The 18,158-nt window shown below is 37.4% G+C and overlaps 1 protein-coding gene across 2 annotated transcripts in view; it reads left to right on the forward strand.

Annotated features, from left to right (window-relative positions):
• LOC126092570 (nidogen) overlaps positions 1-18,158 on the forward strand; it is a 308,151-nt gene that overhangs the window by 248,955 nt on the left and 41,038 nt on the right. For both annotated transcript variants that reach the window (XM_049908247.1, XM_049908248.1), the window contains 3 exons: positions 304-429; positions 8,898-9,026; positions 12,934-13,062. In XM_049908247.1, the coding sequence (XP_049764204.1) occupies positions 304-429; positions 8,898-9,026; positions 12,934-13,062 (384 nt within the window). The remainder of the gene's footprint in view (positions 1-303; positions 430-8,897; positions 9,027-12,933; positions 13,063-18,158) is intronic.

Here is an 18,158-nt window from a genome sequence, read left to right on the forward strand (position 1 = left end):
TTAAACTGTCTGAGATCATTTTACATATAACATATTTAGTTACAGAAATATGTTGCCAGCACAAAATAACTTCAAAATTTTTCTGTATTTCAATCATAATTGATCTCCAAGGTGTCAATTTGCATCTCTGATACCTTACTTGGAAGTTACACTAATATTCTACTTGCTATTATAGAACCAGATCTTTCACCTCGACTGTTGCAGAACTTTCTAGCATTATTTAGTTTTAACATGATAAGATAAATTTTCATCATTTTATTTTCTGTACCTAGCTTCATTTGATGTGTTTTGTTTACATTTTAGTGCCGTGTAACATTATCAACACATGTCATCCATATGCGCAGTGTGTATTCAACTCTGCCCTTGGCCAGTACCGTTGTCAGTGTAATGCTGGCTTTGAAGGAGATGGATATGACTGCATTGAGACAGGTAATAATAACAGAACAAAAACTTCAGGTGCATGCTGTACAACTGAGATGTGAAATATGAGTTATTAGTCCCATTACATACAATGCAAATTCATTAAATAAATAAATAATAAATAAATGGTTTATGTTTCCATAATAACTTAACAGTAATGGACATTGTCAGTTTACGAACACAAGAACATTAAAATAATTTATAAATAAAGATAAACTAGACACAATAACATTAGAAATCTTGGATGAAGTACAAACATTTAACAGTTAACAGCTGCTTTAATTTTGTCTTAAATATGTTTCCTTTTAACAATTTTATATTATTTGGCAATCTGTTAAAAAAATGTCTTCCAGCAGAAAATGGACTATGATCTTTTGTTCTTTTATTACTAAATTTTATGTGGTAATCCTCTCTTTATCTTGTATTATAATTGTGGATTTCACTATTGATTACACTATGCTCCATGTTTTCTTTTACAAACGGTATAGTTCTGAGAACATACAATGAAAACACTATCAGTATGTTATACCTGATGAAATATTCTCTACAGGACAGCTGCTTACTAATATTAGATATTATCCTAATTGCTCTTTCCTTTGCTCTAAAAGCTCTAACCATAAGATCTGCTGCGCAAGTTCAGAAAGAATATAATGAATTACAAACGATTTTGTACATTATTTTTAGAAAGTTATGTATTATGGTTTAACAGTTATAAGGGAAGTGCATTTAATAAAAATATACATAACACTACAATATTTGTTATAGATTAACAGTTTACAATAAATGGTCTACATATTACTATTTTTCAAAGTGTCATATTGTCTTCCAAGAATTCTTCAGTGGTACAGTACCATTTCTATACTAAAATGTTGTGGAGTAATCTTTTCAGAGAGCCAAGGTCCATATATAATATGTTCCTATCTTGTGGTTTGCCATATATTTTTAGCTGCATATACAAGGGGAGGTCCAAAAATAAACGGAATCAAACTATGTGTTGTGCCACTAGATGATGTTAGTTTGGGGTCTCCCACATCGCTAAGTAAGCTTGTGTCAGTTGAAATTAAGTGGTTTGTTTGTGGTGCTCTGTTTTTTGCATTTCTATTTCAATCCTTGGGTAATTAAAGACATGGCTGACAAGAAGAAACAAAGTGTCTGTTTGGAATTTTGGTTTCTGCTAGGAAAAACTGCAGCTGAGACTACTGGTATGCTTTGGCAAGCGTTTAATAATTATGCTTTAGGTAAGTCATAGGTCTAAAAGTGACTTTTTCATTTCAAAACTGGCAACATATCAATTGAAGACATGCCATGTGCCTTCGACAGGACGACATGATAAAAACATTGCCACAAAGAAAGATGCAATTGATGAAGATCATCGAAGAGCCAAATTTCTAAGAAATTAAATTGTCATGGATCACAATCCAGTGAATTTTAACCAAAGATATGCACATGAGATGTAGTGTCTGCAAAATTTGTCTCTCACTTGCTCCACAGATAACTGAAGAGAAAACTGTGTGAAAGTTTGCCTTGACTTGAAGAGTGAAGTGTAGAACGATCTAAATTTTCTTGAAAGAATTGTGAATGGGGATGAGAGTCAGTACTATGGATATGATCCAGAGTGAAAGCAAGCATCGAGCCAGTGGAAAACTCAAACATCACCACGACCCAAGAAAGCATGTCAAGTGCGATCCAATGTGAAAATAGTGTGTTTTTTATACTGGTGGCATTGCCCACAAGGAGTTCATTCCTCCAGGACAATCAGTGAACCAACATTTTTATCTGGATAAGTTTCAAAGATTACAAGAGAGTGTGCAATGAAAATGGCCACAACTGTGGAGAAATGGGAGCTAGTTACTTCACCATGACAATGCTCCAGCACACAAGCTCTGACAAGTGACACAGTTCATGGCAAAACCAACATGGTGCTTCTGCCCCATCCACCCTACTCACCTTATCTGGCTCTGTCTGACTCTTTTTTTTTTTTTACTTTTTTTTCCACAGATGAAGTAAACTCTGAAAGGAAAGCAATTCAGTGATGTGGATGATGTTGAAAGAAACACACTAACAGCTTTGACCAGTTTTATGCCTCAAGAGTTCCAGAACTGTTTTCAGCAGTGACAAAAAGCATTGGGTCATGTGCATTAATGCACATTGATAATACTTTGAAGGGTACTAAAGTACTGTGAATGTAGAGTTTAAAAAATACAAAATAACAAAAATTCCAGTTTTTTTGGGTCCCTCTCATGTAGTGGTGTCTGAGCGTAAAGCTTTATGTGATGTGAGGGACTTATGAAGTTCTCTTTGTGATGAGTACCAGAACTATGGTTGAAGTGGCACTTTTCAAATTTATATTGGTTATTGTATATAGAAATCAAAATTTCAAAAATGTAGAATGACGGAATGGTTAGTCTAAAATGGTTCAAATGGCTCTGAGCACTATGGGACTTAACTTCTGAGGTCATCAGTCCCCTAGACTTAGAACTACTTAAACCTAACTAACCTAAGGACATCACACACATCCATGCCTGAGGCAGGATTCAAACCTGCGACTGTAGCGGTTGCGCGGCTCCAGACTGTAGCACCTAGAACCATTTGGCCACCCCAGCCAGCGGAATGGTTAGTGTTTTTATTTGCTAAAATAGTGGAGGGCATGACTCATTCCTATGGGCAGCACAAACATTTTAACAAATTTCTTTTGAAGAATTAATAGCCTTGTGCTGTTTGCAGAATTTCTCAGAAAATTATCCCATACCAAATGATAGATTCAGTGTAACTATGAGGGACTGTCTTTCTTATGTCCATATGAGTGGCATCAGATAAAATAAACAATGCAAAAGCAGGTAGATTTGACTTATTTGTCAAGAAGTTTATACATGTCTTCCAGTTTACACTTTTGTCAAGCTTTAGAACTGAGAATTTCACAAGGCAACCTTCTGTCATCATTTCATTATTTGAGCTATTCTTACAGGGCATGTTGCTGATGATTTAGACACAAAATGCATTATCTGGGTCTTAGTGACATTCAGTTTTACTACATTTTTATGTAACCAGAATTCTAGTTTTCCTAGAACATTTTGTAAACTGTCTGGAATTTTTCTATTACATCATTTTCTATTGGGATTGAGGTATCATCTGTGAAAAAGACTGAATGAGTATCAATAGTTAATAGTGACATTTACATGTAACAAAAACAGGTATGGGCCCATTATTGAAGTTGGGAAGTTGTTTTCCATTTGGAGTTGTAATTAAATCAGTTTGATGTTTAAATAACTTGTTTGCATCAAACAATGGAAAATCAAGGATATAATATAACAATATTATGGAAAGGATAGTTGCTACTCACCATATAGCAGAGATGCTGGGCACAACAAAGAGACTGTCGAAAAGTGAGCTTTCCGCCAACAAGGCCTTTGTCGAACATAGACAACATACACATACACGAAAGCAAATCACACACATGTATGACCTCAGTCTCTGGCAGCTGCAGCCAGACTGCGAGCAGCAGCAAATGATGGGAGAGACAACCTGGTGCAGGTAAGGAGCAGGCTGGGCCAGCGAGGGGGAGGAATAGCAGGCTAGGAGTAGGGGATGCAGTCAGGAGGTTAGATGGAAAAGGAGAGAGGTAAAAAGACTGAGTGTGCAGAATAAGATTTTCACTTTGCAGCAGAGTGTGTGCTGATATGAAACTTCCTGGCAGACTAAAACTGTGTGCGGATTGAGACTGGAACTCAGGACCTTTGCCTTTTGCAGGCAAGTGCTCTACCAACTGAGCTATTCAAGCATGACTTGCAACCTGTCCTCAAAGCTTCAATTCTGCCAGAACCTCGTCTCCTACCTTCAAAACTTCACAGGAGTTGTTCTGTGACCCTTGCAGAACTAGCACTCCTGGAAGAAAGGATACTGTGGAGATTTTCACTCTGCGGCAGATTGCGCACTGATATGAAACTTCCTGGCAGATTAAAACTGTGTGTGGACCAAAACTTAAATTTGGGAACTTTGCCTTTCGCAGGCAAGTGTTCTACCAACTGAGCCAACCAAGTACGATTTACAACCCATCCTCACTCCTTCAGTTCTGCCAGTACCTTGTCTCCTATCTTCCAAATTTCAAAGAAGTTCTTCTGTGAACCTTGCAGAACTAGCACTCCTGGAAGAAAGTATACTTCGGAGACATGGGTTAGCCACAGCCTGGAGGACATTTCCACAGTGAGATTCTCACTCTGCAGCAGAGTGTGTGCTGATATGAAACTTCCTGGCAGATTAAAACTGTGTGCCAGACCAAGACTCTAACTTGGGACCGTTGCCTTTCACGGGCAAGTGCTTTACCAACTAAGCTACCCCAGCACGACTCATGACCTGTCTTCACAGAACAAAGTTTTAATTTGCCAGGAAATTTCAGATGGAAGGTGTGTTGGTGGAATAGAGGGCTGTGTGGCTGGATTGGGAACAGGGAATGGACTAGATGGGTAAGGACAATGACTAACAAAAGTTGAGGCCTGGAGGGTTATGGGAACATAGGATATATTTCAGGGAGATTTCCCACTTGTGCAGTTCAGAAAAGCTGGTGTTGGTGGGAAGGATCCAGATGACTGTGAAGCAGTCATTGAAATAAAGAACATCATATTGGGTGACATGCTCAGCAACAGGGTGTTCCAATTGTTTCTTTGCCACAGTTTGTCGGTGGCCATTCATGCGGACAGACAGCTCGTTTGCAGCTTAGCTTGTAGATCACATGACTGGTTTCACAGGTAGCCTTGCCTTTGATGGGACAGGTGATGCTTGTGATCATATTGGAGAAGGTGATGGTGGGATGATATATGAGACAGGTCTTCCATTTAGGTTTATTACAGGTTTATTACGTAAATAGCAAGAGACATTTTAAACAGTTCAAAATGTGCATTCATCTTTGAAGACACCTCATCTGGTGTGCCTCAGGGCTCTGTCCTTGGACCATTCTTCTTCACTGTTCTAATTAAGCATTTGCTACACTATACTGAGCCTCTGTCAGTTATCTGCTATGTGGATGATGCAACTGTAATCACAAACGATAGCAATGTGTTAGGGTTATATCAGACATCAAGGGACACTCTCACCTTAATGTTAAATTTGTTCTCATTCAACAAACTACTGTATAATGCAGAGAAAACTCAGCATCTACAGCTGGGACTAACAAAAGATGTAGAATCAAAATCTGTAAACCTGCTTGGAATAGATACTGGTTGCAAACTAAACTGGCAGCCCCACATCAACATCAACATAAGATATCATGGGTGTCCTATCTCATATGGAAATTAGTTGACGTAGGAATAATAAATATCTTAGGACAGCTTACTTGGGAGTTTTTCAGTCTCTCATATCTTATGGCCTGCTACTATGAGGCCACTCATGTTATGTCAGTGTTGTACTACCGATTGCAAAAAAAGAATGTGTAAGATTGGTCCAAGGGTACACAGCCATTGTTTATTTATTAAGATCAAAATACTGACAGCGATAAATCTTTATATCTATGCATCATTGATCTATGCTAAAAACAACATGAACAGAGTTGAATACCAGAGAGAATATACACTGTCATGACATCAGAAAAAAAGGGTATTGGCATTCCAAGGCATACGCTGACAGAAAGAGGAAACTCTCACAAAGTGAACTGTTTGAAATATTTTAATAAATTGTCCCTTTCTGAACTCAATACACCTCTCAATAATTTTTGAAGCATGTTGTGTAACTGGTTAATAGACAATTCATTATGCTGCTTAAAAGAATTCTTGGAACTTTTGTTTAAGATTATGATTGCAATACTGTAAAACTGGTTAATTTGGAATAAATAAATTGTGCATGTAATGAGAACATTAATTAATACAGTGATTGGTATTGCATCATGCCATCAACATAAAGCCATTTCCACTACATGTGCTCAACAGCTAATAAAGAATCGCAAGCTGAATTCTAGTTAGCCAATTCTGTTGCTGAAATTTGATTCTGAAACATCTGGAAAATATTAACTTCTGCCTGCCACATCCACTTCTTAGGAGGAAAAAAATGGTCATTTTTAAACATGTATTTTTAAAAAAAACTAGTAATTTTGTATATATTCCCGTTCCAAACCTATTCAAATATCAACAACTGAAGTGTGGTCTACTTTATTGGTGGTCTGCAAGTTGTCACATGTGCTTTGTTGAAGTTGTACAAGCCAAATCTTATCACATATTAGTGCATAGCTCTTTCTCATAAACAGGCATCTGCCAGTCCAACACTTCCCATAAGTTTACTTCATTAAAAAAAACTGCTATTCTGAGGTCAAGTGTAATGAATTATTTAAATCAGAATGGTTCTGTCCATACAAAAGGAATATGGGTTCCCAAAACATCATTGATGTGATACCCAATTCATCCCCTTCCCCATAGAAAGGAGATTACCTACAAAACGCACATGTGACTCATCCTAGAATTGTTAAAGTGTGTAGGACCCATACAAATAGAAGTGAAAGGGGATATTGAACGTTTCCAAAGAAAGGCAGCACAAATGGTCACAGATTTGTTTGACCCATGGCAGAGTGCCATAGAAATGGTGTGAAATCCCTTTCTGGAAGGTGTTTGAAGATATATGCCACCTATCTTGTGCAAGCCTACTTATAAAGTTTCAAGAATCAGTACAATAGGAAGCACTCTTTGCCAGCACTTTGCAGAATATAGATGTAGAATAGGGTATTAAAGGAATGAGTGAGGACTGAGAACAGTGCTTTGGCTTTACAGTTTAGTGTTGTCCAGAACTTGTTGACTTGCAAAGTGCATGACAAGACAGGAAATGCATGCAATGAAAAAAGTTACATTGAAGACATACAGTGAGACATTTAATGGAAAATGATACAGCTTAATTTGAGAATGTTTGAAACATTATGAACAGGGTTATCCAACCAGCTAAGGATTTTTATGACCTAACACACCTCTTGGAGAGAATTTGGCATGATATCCCTCTATCAATCAATGCCAAGCCAAATAACTGCTAACACAAGGGCCGGACGTGGATCAACATGTTATCGACTTGCTCAACTTATGAAGTAAACCATATAATTTGTCTAAAATTGTTATCATTTGTTTGTCTGTAAATGCTCATCCCATCTACTGACTTACATCCCATTTGGAAAATGTATCGAGGTGCTTTGCTCATTGTGGACGTGTGTGTGTGTGTGTGTGTGTGTGTGTCTTAAAGTGTAATCACAAACTCTCTCTCTCTCACACACACACACACACACACACACACTTGTGCGGGGGAGGGGGGGGGGGGGGCAGCATGATTGTGTGGATGCGTGGATGCACATATTACCCACCTCATATATTATATTACATTCTATTCACAGTGTTTGACCTATTTGTACAATCATAGAATGATCCAGAATGCTGGTATTTATACAGACATCAAACATATCAGAATATACAAACATAATAAGCATACAATATTTCAAGAACACTACAGGACTGATATTTTTTGAAATATCAAATAATTGCTGGTGGTTGGGTTTGAACTGGTGACCTGTGGTGCACCAACCAGCATTGCTAACCACAGTGCCACACTGTATGTTTAATAGGTTTTGACAATATTGTGATTGTTAATTTCACAGTTCATTTTAAATTCACTATTATTATTGATCATTAATGTCATATGTGTAGATATTTTTTCCCTCATGCATGTACCCTTCTTTATGTGTATTCTCTTAGAGATATTAAATAACTGAATCCATACTTCAACTTCAGTAGCTAGTTTCAGAAGGATATATGTGATCAATATTGCACAGATTTTGTTCATTTATCCATCTTGAACAGAAACTGAAGTACAAAAGAAAAGTTCAGTTCAAAAAGTTGGTTAATGACATTACCTCTCTAGCTGACAATAAGAAATTTCTTGAAATAATGAGCAAAAAGCTATGAAAGCAGTCTGTGCCATCACAATAGAAAAATGTTGAAAATGTGGAAGATTGTAGAAGACATTATGCTTAATTGATACAATGAAAAGAGCAAAATCAAAGGAAACTCTGAAAACAGTAGGCAAATGTGAACTTTAAAGTTCCTTTCAAGAAGGTAAATCTGCTTGTATTGACACTGATCTGTCATGAAGAAAGGAATATTTAAACATTGCAGGAAACAAAGTTAGGCAAAGTGTGGTTGGAAGAATTAGTAATGCAGCATTACAAAAGAAAGTTAAGCAATCAATTAAATTTGAAACAACAATGTTGATATAACTGAACATCTGTAAATGTGGCATTATCTTATTTAATAGTGTAATGAGCTGCAAAGTTTAGGGATTTCAAAGGAGGTAATGATTCTAATGTAAAGCTGAAAAAATCAATCAGGCAAATAACTATATTAACGTAACTTTATTTTCTCTGCATTTTTTGCACAGATACCATGTAAAATATATATTTAAATTTGATTTTTTTGGGTAAATATACCTTCAGGAGCATAATTTATTTTTTATTTCTGTTTCAGATGTTTCTTGTGCAGAAGTGAACATCTGCGACATTCATGCATCATGTGTATATGAAGAAAATATTGGGAAGCATGTCTGCAAATGTGATCCAGGCTTCCAAGGAGATGGCACCTACTGTACTTCTGCGGGTCTGTCTCTGTTTCCTGTGTCATCTTTTGAACTTGTTGTGTCTGCCCCAAACACAATTTGTGTTTCTTTGAATTATTCCATGCAACAGTATTGTCTTATAATCTTAAACAGTTATGAACTGTAACACTATAAAAAGTAACAAATCAAAAATAACATAAGATAAACATTTATCTAAAAGGAACAAAGTCAATTTATGTTATATTTATCTTGATTCAGTTCCTTGTGATTCTTCAGTTATGGCTGCTACTATAATTTCTTTAATATATATGGAAAATGATTTTTGAGGATAGTTTAGTAATGTCCACACCAGGGATTTTTTGACACTCACCATTTTATTCACAATTACAGTACAAAGATACAAGGTTGCTTTCTTTGTGTCCACTCTATTCCACAATTACTAGAAGACATGATACAGTTCCCTCTCCCTATCATCAATTATTTCACAACAAATGACAATGATTTGGCACCAGAGATGAAAATTGATTAATTGAGTGCCTATCAATGATAAAGAAATAATTTATGAATAAAAAATTAAGACAAAAATTATATCTAACACCACAAAGCTAAATGGAATGTGTAATGCCACAGTCAGGGGAGGTGTGATATAATACAGATTCAAAACATGACAGGAGTAGTGTAATAACTAGATATATCTGAAAAGTCTGGAGTTATATTGTTCAGATGGTGATAATAGTGGACAGAGCAGCTGCTGCCCAGTCTGTGCTCCATTATCCTTTTACACACACACACACACACACACACACACACACACACACACACAGGCACAGCGGAATAGGTTATGCTGAAAATAACTGTTAAGGAAAAAATCCAGTATATTGCATGTTTCTAAGTTAATTAGCATTGAAGTGAGCCAATCAGCCACTGCTCGCACAGATTGAAGTGGCCCTCCAGGTATAGTGTCACCAAATGCGTTCTTCATTTGGTTTCCTAAAACTGAAAAAGAGAGCGGCGAAAAAGCTAGACATTTGATGGTAGTAAGAACTGAACCTGAGCCAACGGCTGAACAGTCTCCTGTGCTATCATCTGTGCTATGAAAGCAATTAACACTAATTGTATCTGGTTAGCTGCTTGGATTTTCACATGCAATGGCCTGATTGGTTAACTTCAATGCTAAATAACTTAGAAATGGTGTGACACATTGATTTTTTTTTCTTAACAATTATTTCTCAGCACAATCTACCCTGCAACATACTTACAAGCTTTTTGGACTGTTTCTGACCGCCCTGTATATGAATCAGTAGTAAAGTCTAGGTCTGGTCAAGCCTAGGATTTTTCCTGTCACTTATCACTACTATCATTTCTGGTACTGTTCGTTGATGTGCGAATGCCAAGTTGCACCATAGTTTGAATCCACATTAAATTGTATGTCTCCCTATAACTAGCTGGGTAAGTCAGTTCAACGGATGGAGGGAGGCAACAGCATCCCCAGGTATACACTTCTGTGATTTGATTGCCTGTACAGTGGTAACATGAATGCCTGCTCACCTATTGGCATTTCTCTGATAAAAATGCAACTACTTTTTCTCTGATAAAAATGCACATTTGCACTATTTGCGAGCAGTTGCTGATACTAATTTATCAGACAGAAGTAAGGACAAATGATTCAAATGGCTCTGAGCACAATGGGACTTAACATCTGTGGTCATCAGTCCCCTAGAACTTAGAACTACTTAAACCTAACTAACCTAAGGACATCACAAACTTCCATGCCCGAGGCAGGATTCTAACCTGTGACCGTAGCAATCATGCGGTTCCGGACTGAGCGCCTAGAATCGCTAGACCACTGCGGCTGGCGAAGTAAGGACATTTTTTTTTCCCCCCTCCACTATGAGTTTGTTTGATGGAATGAAACAAAATAGCCACTCCATGTCAGGCATAAACAAAACATTAAAATTTTTACACAGAGCAGATAAGAGAAAAACCATGGATGTCATGGAAGAGACAAATATTTAGGAACAGCTGACTAAGCAGCCAATGCAAATGTTAAGTGAATAGATAGACTTAGAATATTTTTAACAATTTTAGTTGTATTTTGGATGCTATGTGAATTGATTAACACTAGGGACTGTTCTGATCATTGTGAAATCTGGCAGTGTATGCTGAGCAACACTGTGTTTCTGTCTAGGAGAGATTTTTGTGTTTTTACTAGTGTTGTAAATTGTTAATTTTAATGTACTACTTCAGGGAAAACAAATGCATGAGAAAATTTTAGAAGAGTCGTACTAAAATGGCTATTTATTTTTACTCAGCAATAACAAATATAAATGATTTTATTATTTTGTAGGGTGGTGCGAACATTGTTGTAGATGCTACAATTTTACAGTATTTTAAACAAATTTAACAGTTCTGAGATTTGTGTGGCATAGACATTTTAGTCAAATACAAGGACTGTTTTTTACTGCAGTGGTGAGGGATGGTGATGTTGTGCCACTTTATTCTCTGCATCACGGTTAGTGTAGAGACCACTTTGAGCAATGGCACATAAAAAAAATTCAAAAATAACACCTTGAAGGCTCTGTGTAGCAGTAAGGAATAATTGATTATACCAGTAATTGTTGTAAGTAGTTTCAAAGACTGTTATGAGATATTTTTGTTAACAATTAATGGCAAGTACACAATGCTGTGATCACGTGGCTGTAACTTCCTGCTGATAATCTTCAAATCTTTGAAAATTGGCATATGAGTACAGTGTTTGGACAATACACGTTTGCCATGTTTTTGTATCAAATATGTTTTTGTATGAGGAAACAAAACAACATGCTGCACTGTTAAGTGAACTTGGAAGGACCATGAATCTAGCTGTTAGTAGTGTTTTTACTTATGTGATATGCTGTATAATGTATGCTGGAAGCAGGTTGTGACGTGCAGGACCATGTATGTAAACATTCGACATGTGTGTTGTGAGAACGAGTGTCTACTCCCATATTACATAAAACAGTTTTTAGCTTAGACACACCACAAATGCTGTAAATCTGAAAATGGCCAAAGGCCAAAACTGGCCAGTAATACAAAATATATGCTTGGTGCAGTAAAGGCACTTTGCCTAATTAACCTGACAGCTTGCAGTGGTTTTTAAATAGTTTTTTTTTATTTAGGAAGAAATAGAGTACAAATAATGTGTGTTATACTTTGCAGTCCGAACAACACTGATAAGGGTGAAGCATCATAACCTAGCACTCTTACCGAGCGAGGTGGCACAGTGGTTAGCACACTGGACTCACATCCAGCCACCTTGATTTCCCTAAATTGCTTGGCCACCTTCCTCCCCCATCCCTCCCTACTCCAATGAGACTGATGAGCTTGCAGTTTGGTCTCCTCCCCCCAAATCAATCCAATCCAATCCTAACACTAGTGCCCTGACATCATAGCAAATTACTGCTATTCTTGCTAAGCATATCAGTGTATCATGACCTGCCCATTCTTTTTAATTTCCCCAACCTATCTCTCTCTCTCTCTCTCTCTCTCTCTACTTGGAAGAAGGAATCATCAGTTCGAAAAACTAGAAGGTATTCTTATGTGTGGCTATAGGCATCACTGACATCTTGCTAACAGTTAATGTAATAACAGAAACCTATGAAAAGCACTCTCTTATGCTTCATTAGTTGTCATTTTAACTTTTCCTATCTCTCATCAACACCGTAAATTAAAATCTCTACAACAGAAATGATAAATCTTTCTTCTTGTCACTGCTGTGTAATTAATTATGACTTCCACTAAATTTTATAATAGTAAAAGTGTTTTTCTAAGGTGACATTTCTGAGATAGTTCATGACTTATTTTTGTGATACTGATCCAAAATAATAATGTGTGCTTGTTTTAAGTCAATGGTTTCACACATTAAACATAAATGTTATTTGAACTCACAGTGCTGTTCTTTCTTTACAGATGAATGTATAGCAGATGAGGACTGTGGTAATAATGCACAGTGCTTGTGGAGCGAGCAAGAAAACCGAAATGAATGCCAATGTAGTACTGGGTATGTTCGAATTGGCTCTTCTTGCCAGCCAAAACCAGGTAAATTAAAGACAGCATGGTTCATATTTACTAAAAAGCTTATGTGGAACTGAACTGTTTTAAAACTGGAAAAGGAGATATACCATCTTAGCTATGGGGTACATGTGAATTATTATGTGAGATAACTCAGTGTATTCTAAAATAAATCAGTAAAATTAAATTTAAACAATGTAAACTCCAGTTTGGAATATCAACAATATGAAGAAAAGGATAGTTTGCTACTCACTATAAAGATGACACACTGAATTCCAGACAGGCATAACATAAGGACTGTTACACATTAAGCTTTCATCAGGAAACAGAAACTTACATGCGTTCACACAAGCAAGCACACCTCTCACACACACGATTGCTGTCTCTGGCTGTTGCCAGAACAGAAGTGAGATGTGGTATTTATGAAACAATTTGTTATGCATCAGTTATAATTCCCATCTCATTTTACCATCATTTTTCTAAGACATTGTTCGATTTTCCTTACTAACTCATAAATAAAGAGCTATCTGAAATATGTGCATGCAAAATCATATCTTGTTTCCAGTTCACAATTTTTTCAAAAGTTAATGTTTGAAGTGTGGTGTATCATAGAATAACATTTTGATTTTGTAGAGAACTGCATGATAGAAGCAACGGTGTACAGAACTACTAATTAGGACAGTTCAGAGAGGAAAGTATGAAATTTATTCACTAACTCTTACATTTGTGTCTGTTACGAAAAGGAAAGGAAATCAGGCTAGTTTTTAATGTCCCATTGATGATAAGGTCATTGGAGATGGAGCATAAACTTTGAATGGGAAAGACTGGGGAAGGAAATAATCAATGTCCTTGGAATTACTTTGGTATTTGCCCTAAGCCACTTAGGTAAGTTATCAAGGGTCAAAATCTAGATGGCCAGACAAGAGTCTGAACCACCATCTTCCTGAATGTGAGTTCAGTGTCTTGCCAGTGCACCACGTGATGTGGTGTTCTAGCCAGCCTTAACTCTCCACATCATCTATTCAATAGAATCTATTATAAGCAGTGCAATCTTATTTTTAAAGAAGGTATTATATTCAGACAACTTATAATTATGATATCAGATAAGATAAAAGAGCTTCCAAACATAAATTACATTCATTATAACATTCTCATATTATGATTTCTGTGTTAGTTTTTGGGTTATCATTACTCATTGCCCTGAACCATTAAAATTTCAAAAACAATAATAGCCCAAGCAAAATCACATATAGTGTTTACAAGTCTTCAGAATCAAATTTCAATCAAATAAATAACAAAATTTCAATCAACTTCCGCAAATCGTTTTGTGTGGGCATGACCAACAACCAGCTGTTGACCAGAATGAATGGCCACTGCCAATCTGCAACTAAGTACAAAGTTGACCACCCAGTGGCATAACATGCTGGTGAGTATATGTTGGAACGCTGGTGAGTACATGTTGGGTTTCAATGGCTACTACTCAACCTGCACCACCTGGCACCTTCCCTTTAGCACCACCTTTTCTGGAATACATAGACAGGAATAATCCTTGCAACATACCTTTTGCCCCCATAATCCTGGCCTCAATCTCCATTACTCTACTGAAGCATTGTCCCACTATCCTCTGCACAAGTTTTCCCTTCCTCTGCCCTCTCACCCCTTACTAGTCCACATCATCTTCATTGTGTGCCACAATTCACCAGCTGCGGTACCCGTCTGTTACGGGCTACGTGTGTGTGTGTGTGTGTGTGTGTGTGTGTGTGTTACACACACGCACACACACACACACACACACACACACACACACACACACACACACACAAGGCCAGGATTATGAGGGCAAAAGGAAGGATTATTCCTATGTATTCCAGAAAAGGTGGTGCTAAAGGGAAGGAGCCAGGTGGTGTGGGCTGTGTAGGTGCCATTGAAACCCAATGTGTACTCACCAGCATTCCAACATGTACTCACCAGCATGTTATGCCACTGGGTGGCCAACTTTGTTCTTAGCCACAGATTGGCAGTGGCCATTCATTCTGGTCGACAGCTGGTTGTTGGTCATGCCCACACAAAATGCTTTGCGGTAGTTGCACCAGAGCTGTTATATGACATGGATGCTTTCAGAGGTTCCCTGCCCCTGACAGTATAGGAAATGTCTGTGACTGTACCGGAGTAGGATGTGCTTGGGTGGGTGAATTTGGCACATGTTGCAAAGGACTGTGAATAGGAATGGCACAGGGCTGGATGAGGATTTTATTTAAGTTTGACAGGTGATGAAATACCACTTAAGGAGGGGTGGGAAAGATCAAGCAAGGTGAGATTTCCCTCATTTCCAGGCATAATGACATACAATCAAAGCCCTGGAGAAGGATTTGGTTGAGTTGCTTCTAAAAGCTAGTAAAGTTTCCCTTGTTTTTGATGTGCCTGTCCACAACGCAATACTTCTGTGATTTGGTGATGGGTCTCCTTTTCTTCTAAGTTATTACATTCTGCCAGAACTGTGCTATATTTATATAAACAAAATACTCTATCACTTTAGAAAATTCTTTGTAACCATCAGCTGCTTTATTTAACCTATATATCATCTCCTGATTTCAGTCATAGACCATCATAACTGGATGTAAGATAAAACAGATCAGTTAAAAATGCATCCCATTTTCTTTTTAAGCTGATGCAATGTCAGCGTTGTCACAGTGAAACCACCCAAACAACTATCATAACCTGTCGTGGAAATACTAACAAACGTATCTTGCACTGCTTCATGTCAAATAGGTAGTGTACTGTAAAAGAATGGAACAAACATAACACTGGCCCATTCACATTTGTTTCATTCTTGGGTGGTTTCATTGTGACAACCTTGATGTTGTATCAGCTTAAAAGAAAAATGGGATGTGTTTTTAACTATTCTGTTTTACCTACTTCCAGTGATAATTGTCTATTACAAAAACCAGTAGATGATATATGGGTTAAATAAAACAGCTGATAGCTAAAATGCATATTGTAAAGTACTTGACAGCTGTTGGTTCTCACCTGATGAAAAATTAATACATCAGTCGGTGGCAAAGATACTCATAACATTGCTACTCACTCATCATTAAGATTTATTCATTCTGTACCATAGTTGTAATGTCACATAGTTTAAGTTATTTGGTGTTTACATGTCAATATCATTGTAATATTAATTGTTGTATTATTGTCTCATCATGTTCTAATGTAGACCATTTGGTCTAGAATAAGGGGTTCAGGAATAAGGATGGAGAGAACTTTGAGAAAGTCAAATAAGCTGTGATGCATGAGCGCACATGCGCTCGCACAAACACACACACACACACACACACACACACACACACACACACACACACACACGCACACACAAGTATGTTAGAAATATCTGTTGTGCTGGTGGAAGAATGCCCCGTCACCATAGCAACTGGAATAGTCTGGCATGTCATGTGCCTGGGATGTCATCAGACCTTGTAACAACAGTTAGCGTGAGTATAAATCTTGAAATTAGTGATTTATTCTGAGGAATTTGAAAGAAAATGTAGATAAATGTATGGAAAGGTGACAAATACTGCAGATAATAGAAAACTTATGAAAGAGACCAATTGATGGTTAAAAAGAATAGAAAGAAAAACTAAATCCTGTGTTTAACATTACTTCCTCTCTTGTCTTGCCTCTCTCTCTGCCACCTTAACTTCATTTGAGATGTGTACATATTTTGTTTTTTATTATTAATTTTTTGTGTGTTATTACATGCAGTAAATTTTTAATTTTGTAGCTTGAGTATAACTATCATTCTATAAAGAAAATCATTTAGATATGTAACAGCCGCAAGCTCTTGTAAATTATGCTCAATATTCAGTTATTTCTCCAATAGAAGTGGAGTGTATTTACCAACCGCCAAAGTGGCAGAGCTGATATTTTTAAAAATTAAAAAGACCTCCATTTTGATTTTAAATTGCCAGTTGTGATACTTAAAAAAAATCTATAGAAATTCAATTTAATTGTGATCAAAATGAAAATACACTGACAGAAAAAGCTGCAACATCAAAAAATAATTAGTGTAGAGTAATAAAATTTCAGGAATACATTCATCTCTGTAATATTTTTAAGTGATTAACATTGCAAGATCACAGGTTAATGTAAGCACAAGATAAGCCAATGCAAATCTTAAATTCCAGTGCATTAATAACTGGTGTAACTGCCAGAATGTTGAATTCAAGCATGCAAATGTGCATGCATTGTGTTGTACAGGTGCCAGATTTCAGTTTGGGCTGGGATGGAGTTCCATGTCTGTTGCACTTGGTCAGTCAGTACAGGGATGATTAATGCTGTTTGTGGATAACATTGGAGATACCGTCCAATGACATCCCATATGTGCTCGACTGGAGACAGATCTAGTGACGGAGCAGGCCAAGGCAACATTCGACACTGTGTAGAGCATGTGGGTTACAACAGCAATATGTGGACAAGTGCTATGCTGTTCAAAAACACCCCCTGGAGTGTTGTTCATGAATGGCAGCACAGCAGGTTGAATCACCAGATTGATATACAATTTTGCAGTCGGGGTGCATGGGAAAACAATGAGAGTGCTCCTGCTGTCATACAAAACTGCATCCAGACGATAACTCCAGGTTTACATACAGTGTGTGTAGCACACAGAGACAGGTTGGCTGCAGTTCCTCAGATGGCCTCCTCCTAACCAACACACAGTCATCAAAGGTGAGACAGAACCAGCTTTCATCAGAAAACCCAACAGACATCAACCCTGCCCTCCAACAAGCTCTTGCTTGACATCACTGAAGTCACAAATGGTGGTGGTTTGGGGTCACGGGAATGCGTGCTACAAGGCATCTGTCTTGGAGCTGTCCTTGAAGTAACCAGTTTGTAACAGTTCCTTGTGTCACTGTGGCACCAACTGCTGCTCAAATTGCTTCTGCTGATTCAGTATGATGCAACAGAGCCATACATCGACTAAGATGGTCTTCCTAATTGGTAGTGCCACATGGCCATCTGGTGTGCAGTCTTCTAGTAACCATTCTTCTCATCACCTGCTGACAGCAGTCACGTACAGTAGCTACATTTATGCAAAGTATTTCTGCAGTACCACTGAAAGTGCATCC

The sequence above is a fragment of the Schistocerca cancellata genome, chromosome 7 (genome assembly GCF_023864275.1).
Source record: "Schistocerca cancellata isolate TAMUIC-IGC-003103 chromosome 7, iqSchCanc2.1, whole genome shotgun sequence".
Classification (NCBI taxonomy): Eukaryota; Metazoa; Arthropoda; class Insecta; order Orthoptera; family Acrididae; genus Schistocerca; species Schistocerca cancellata.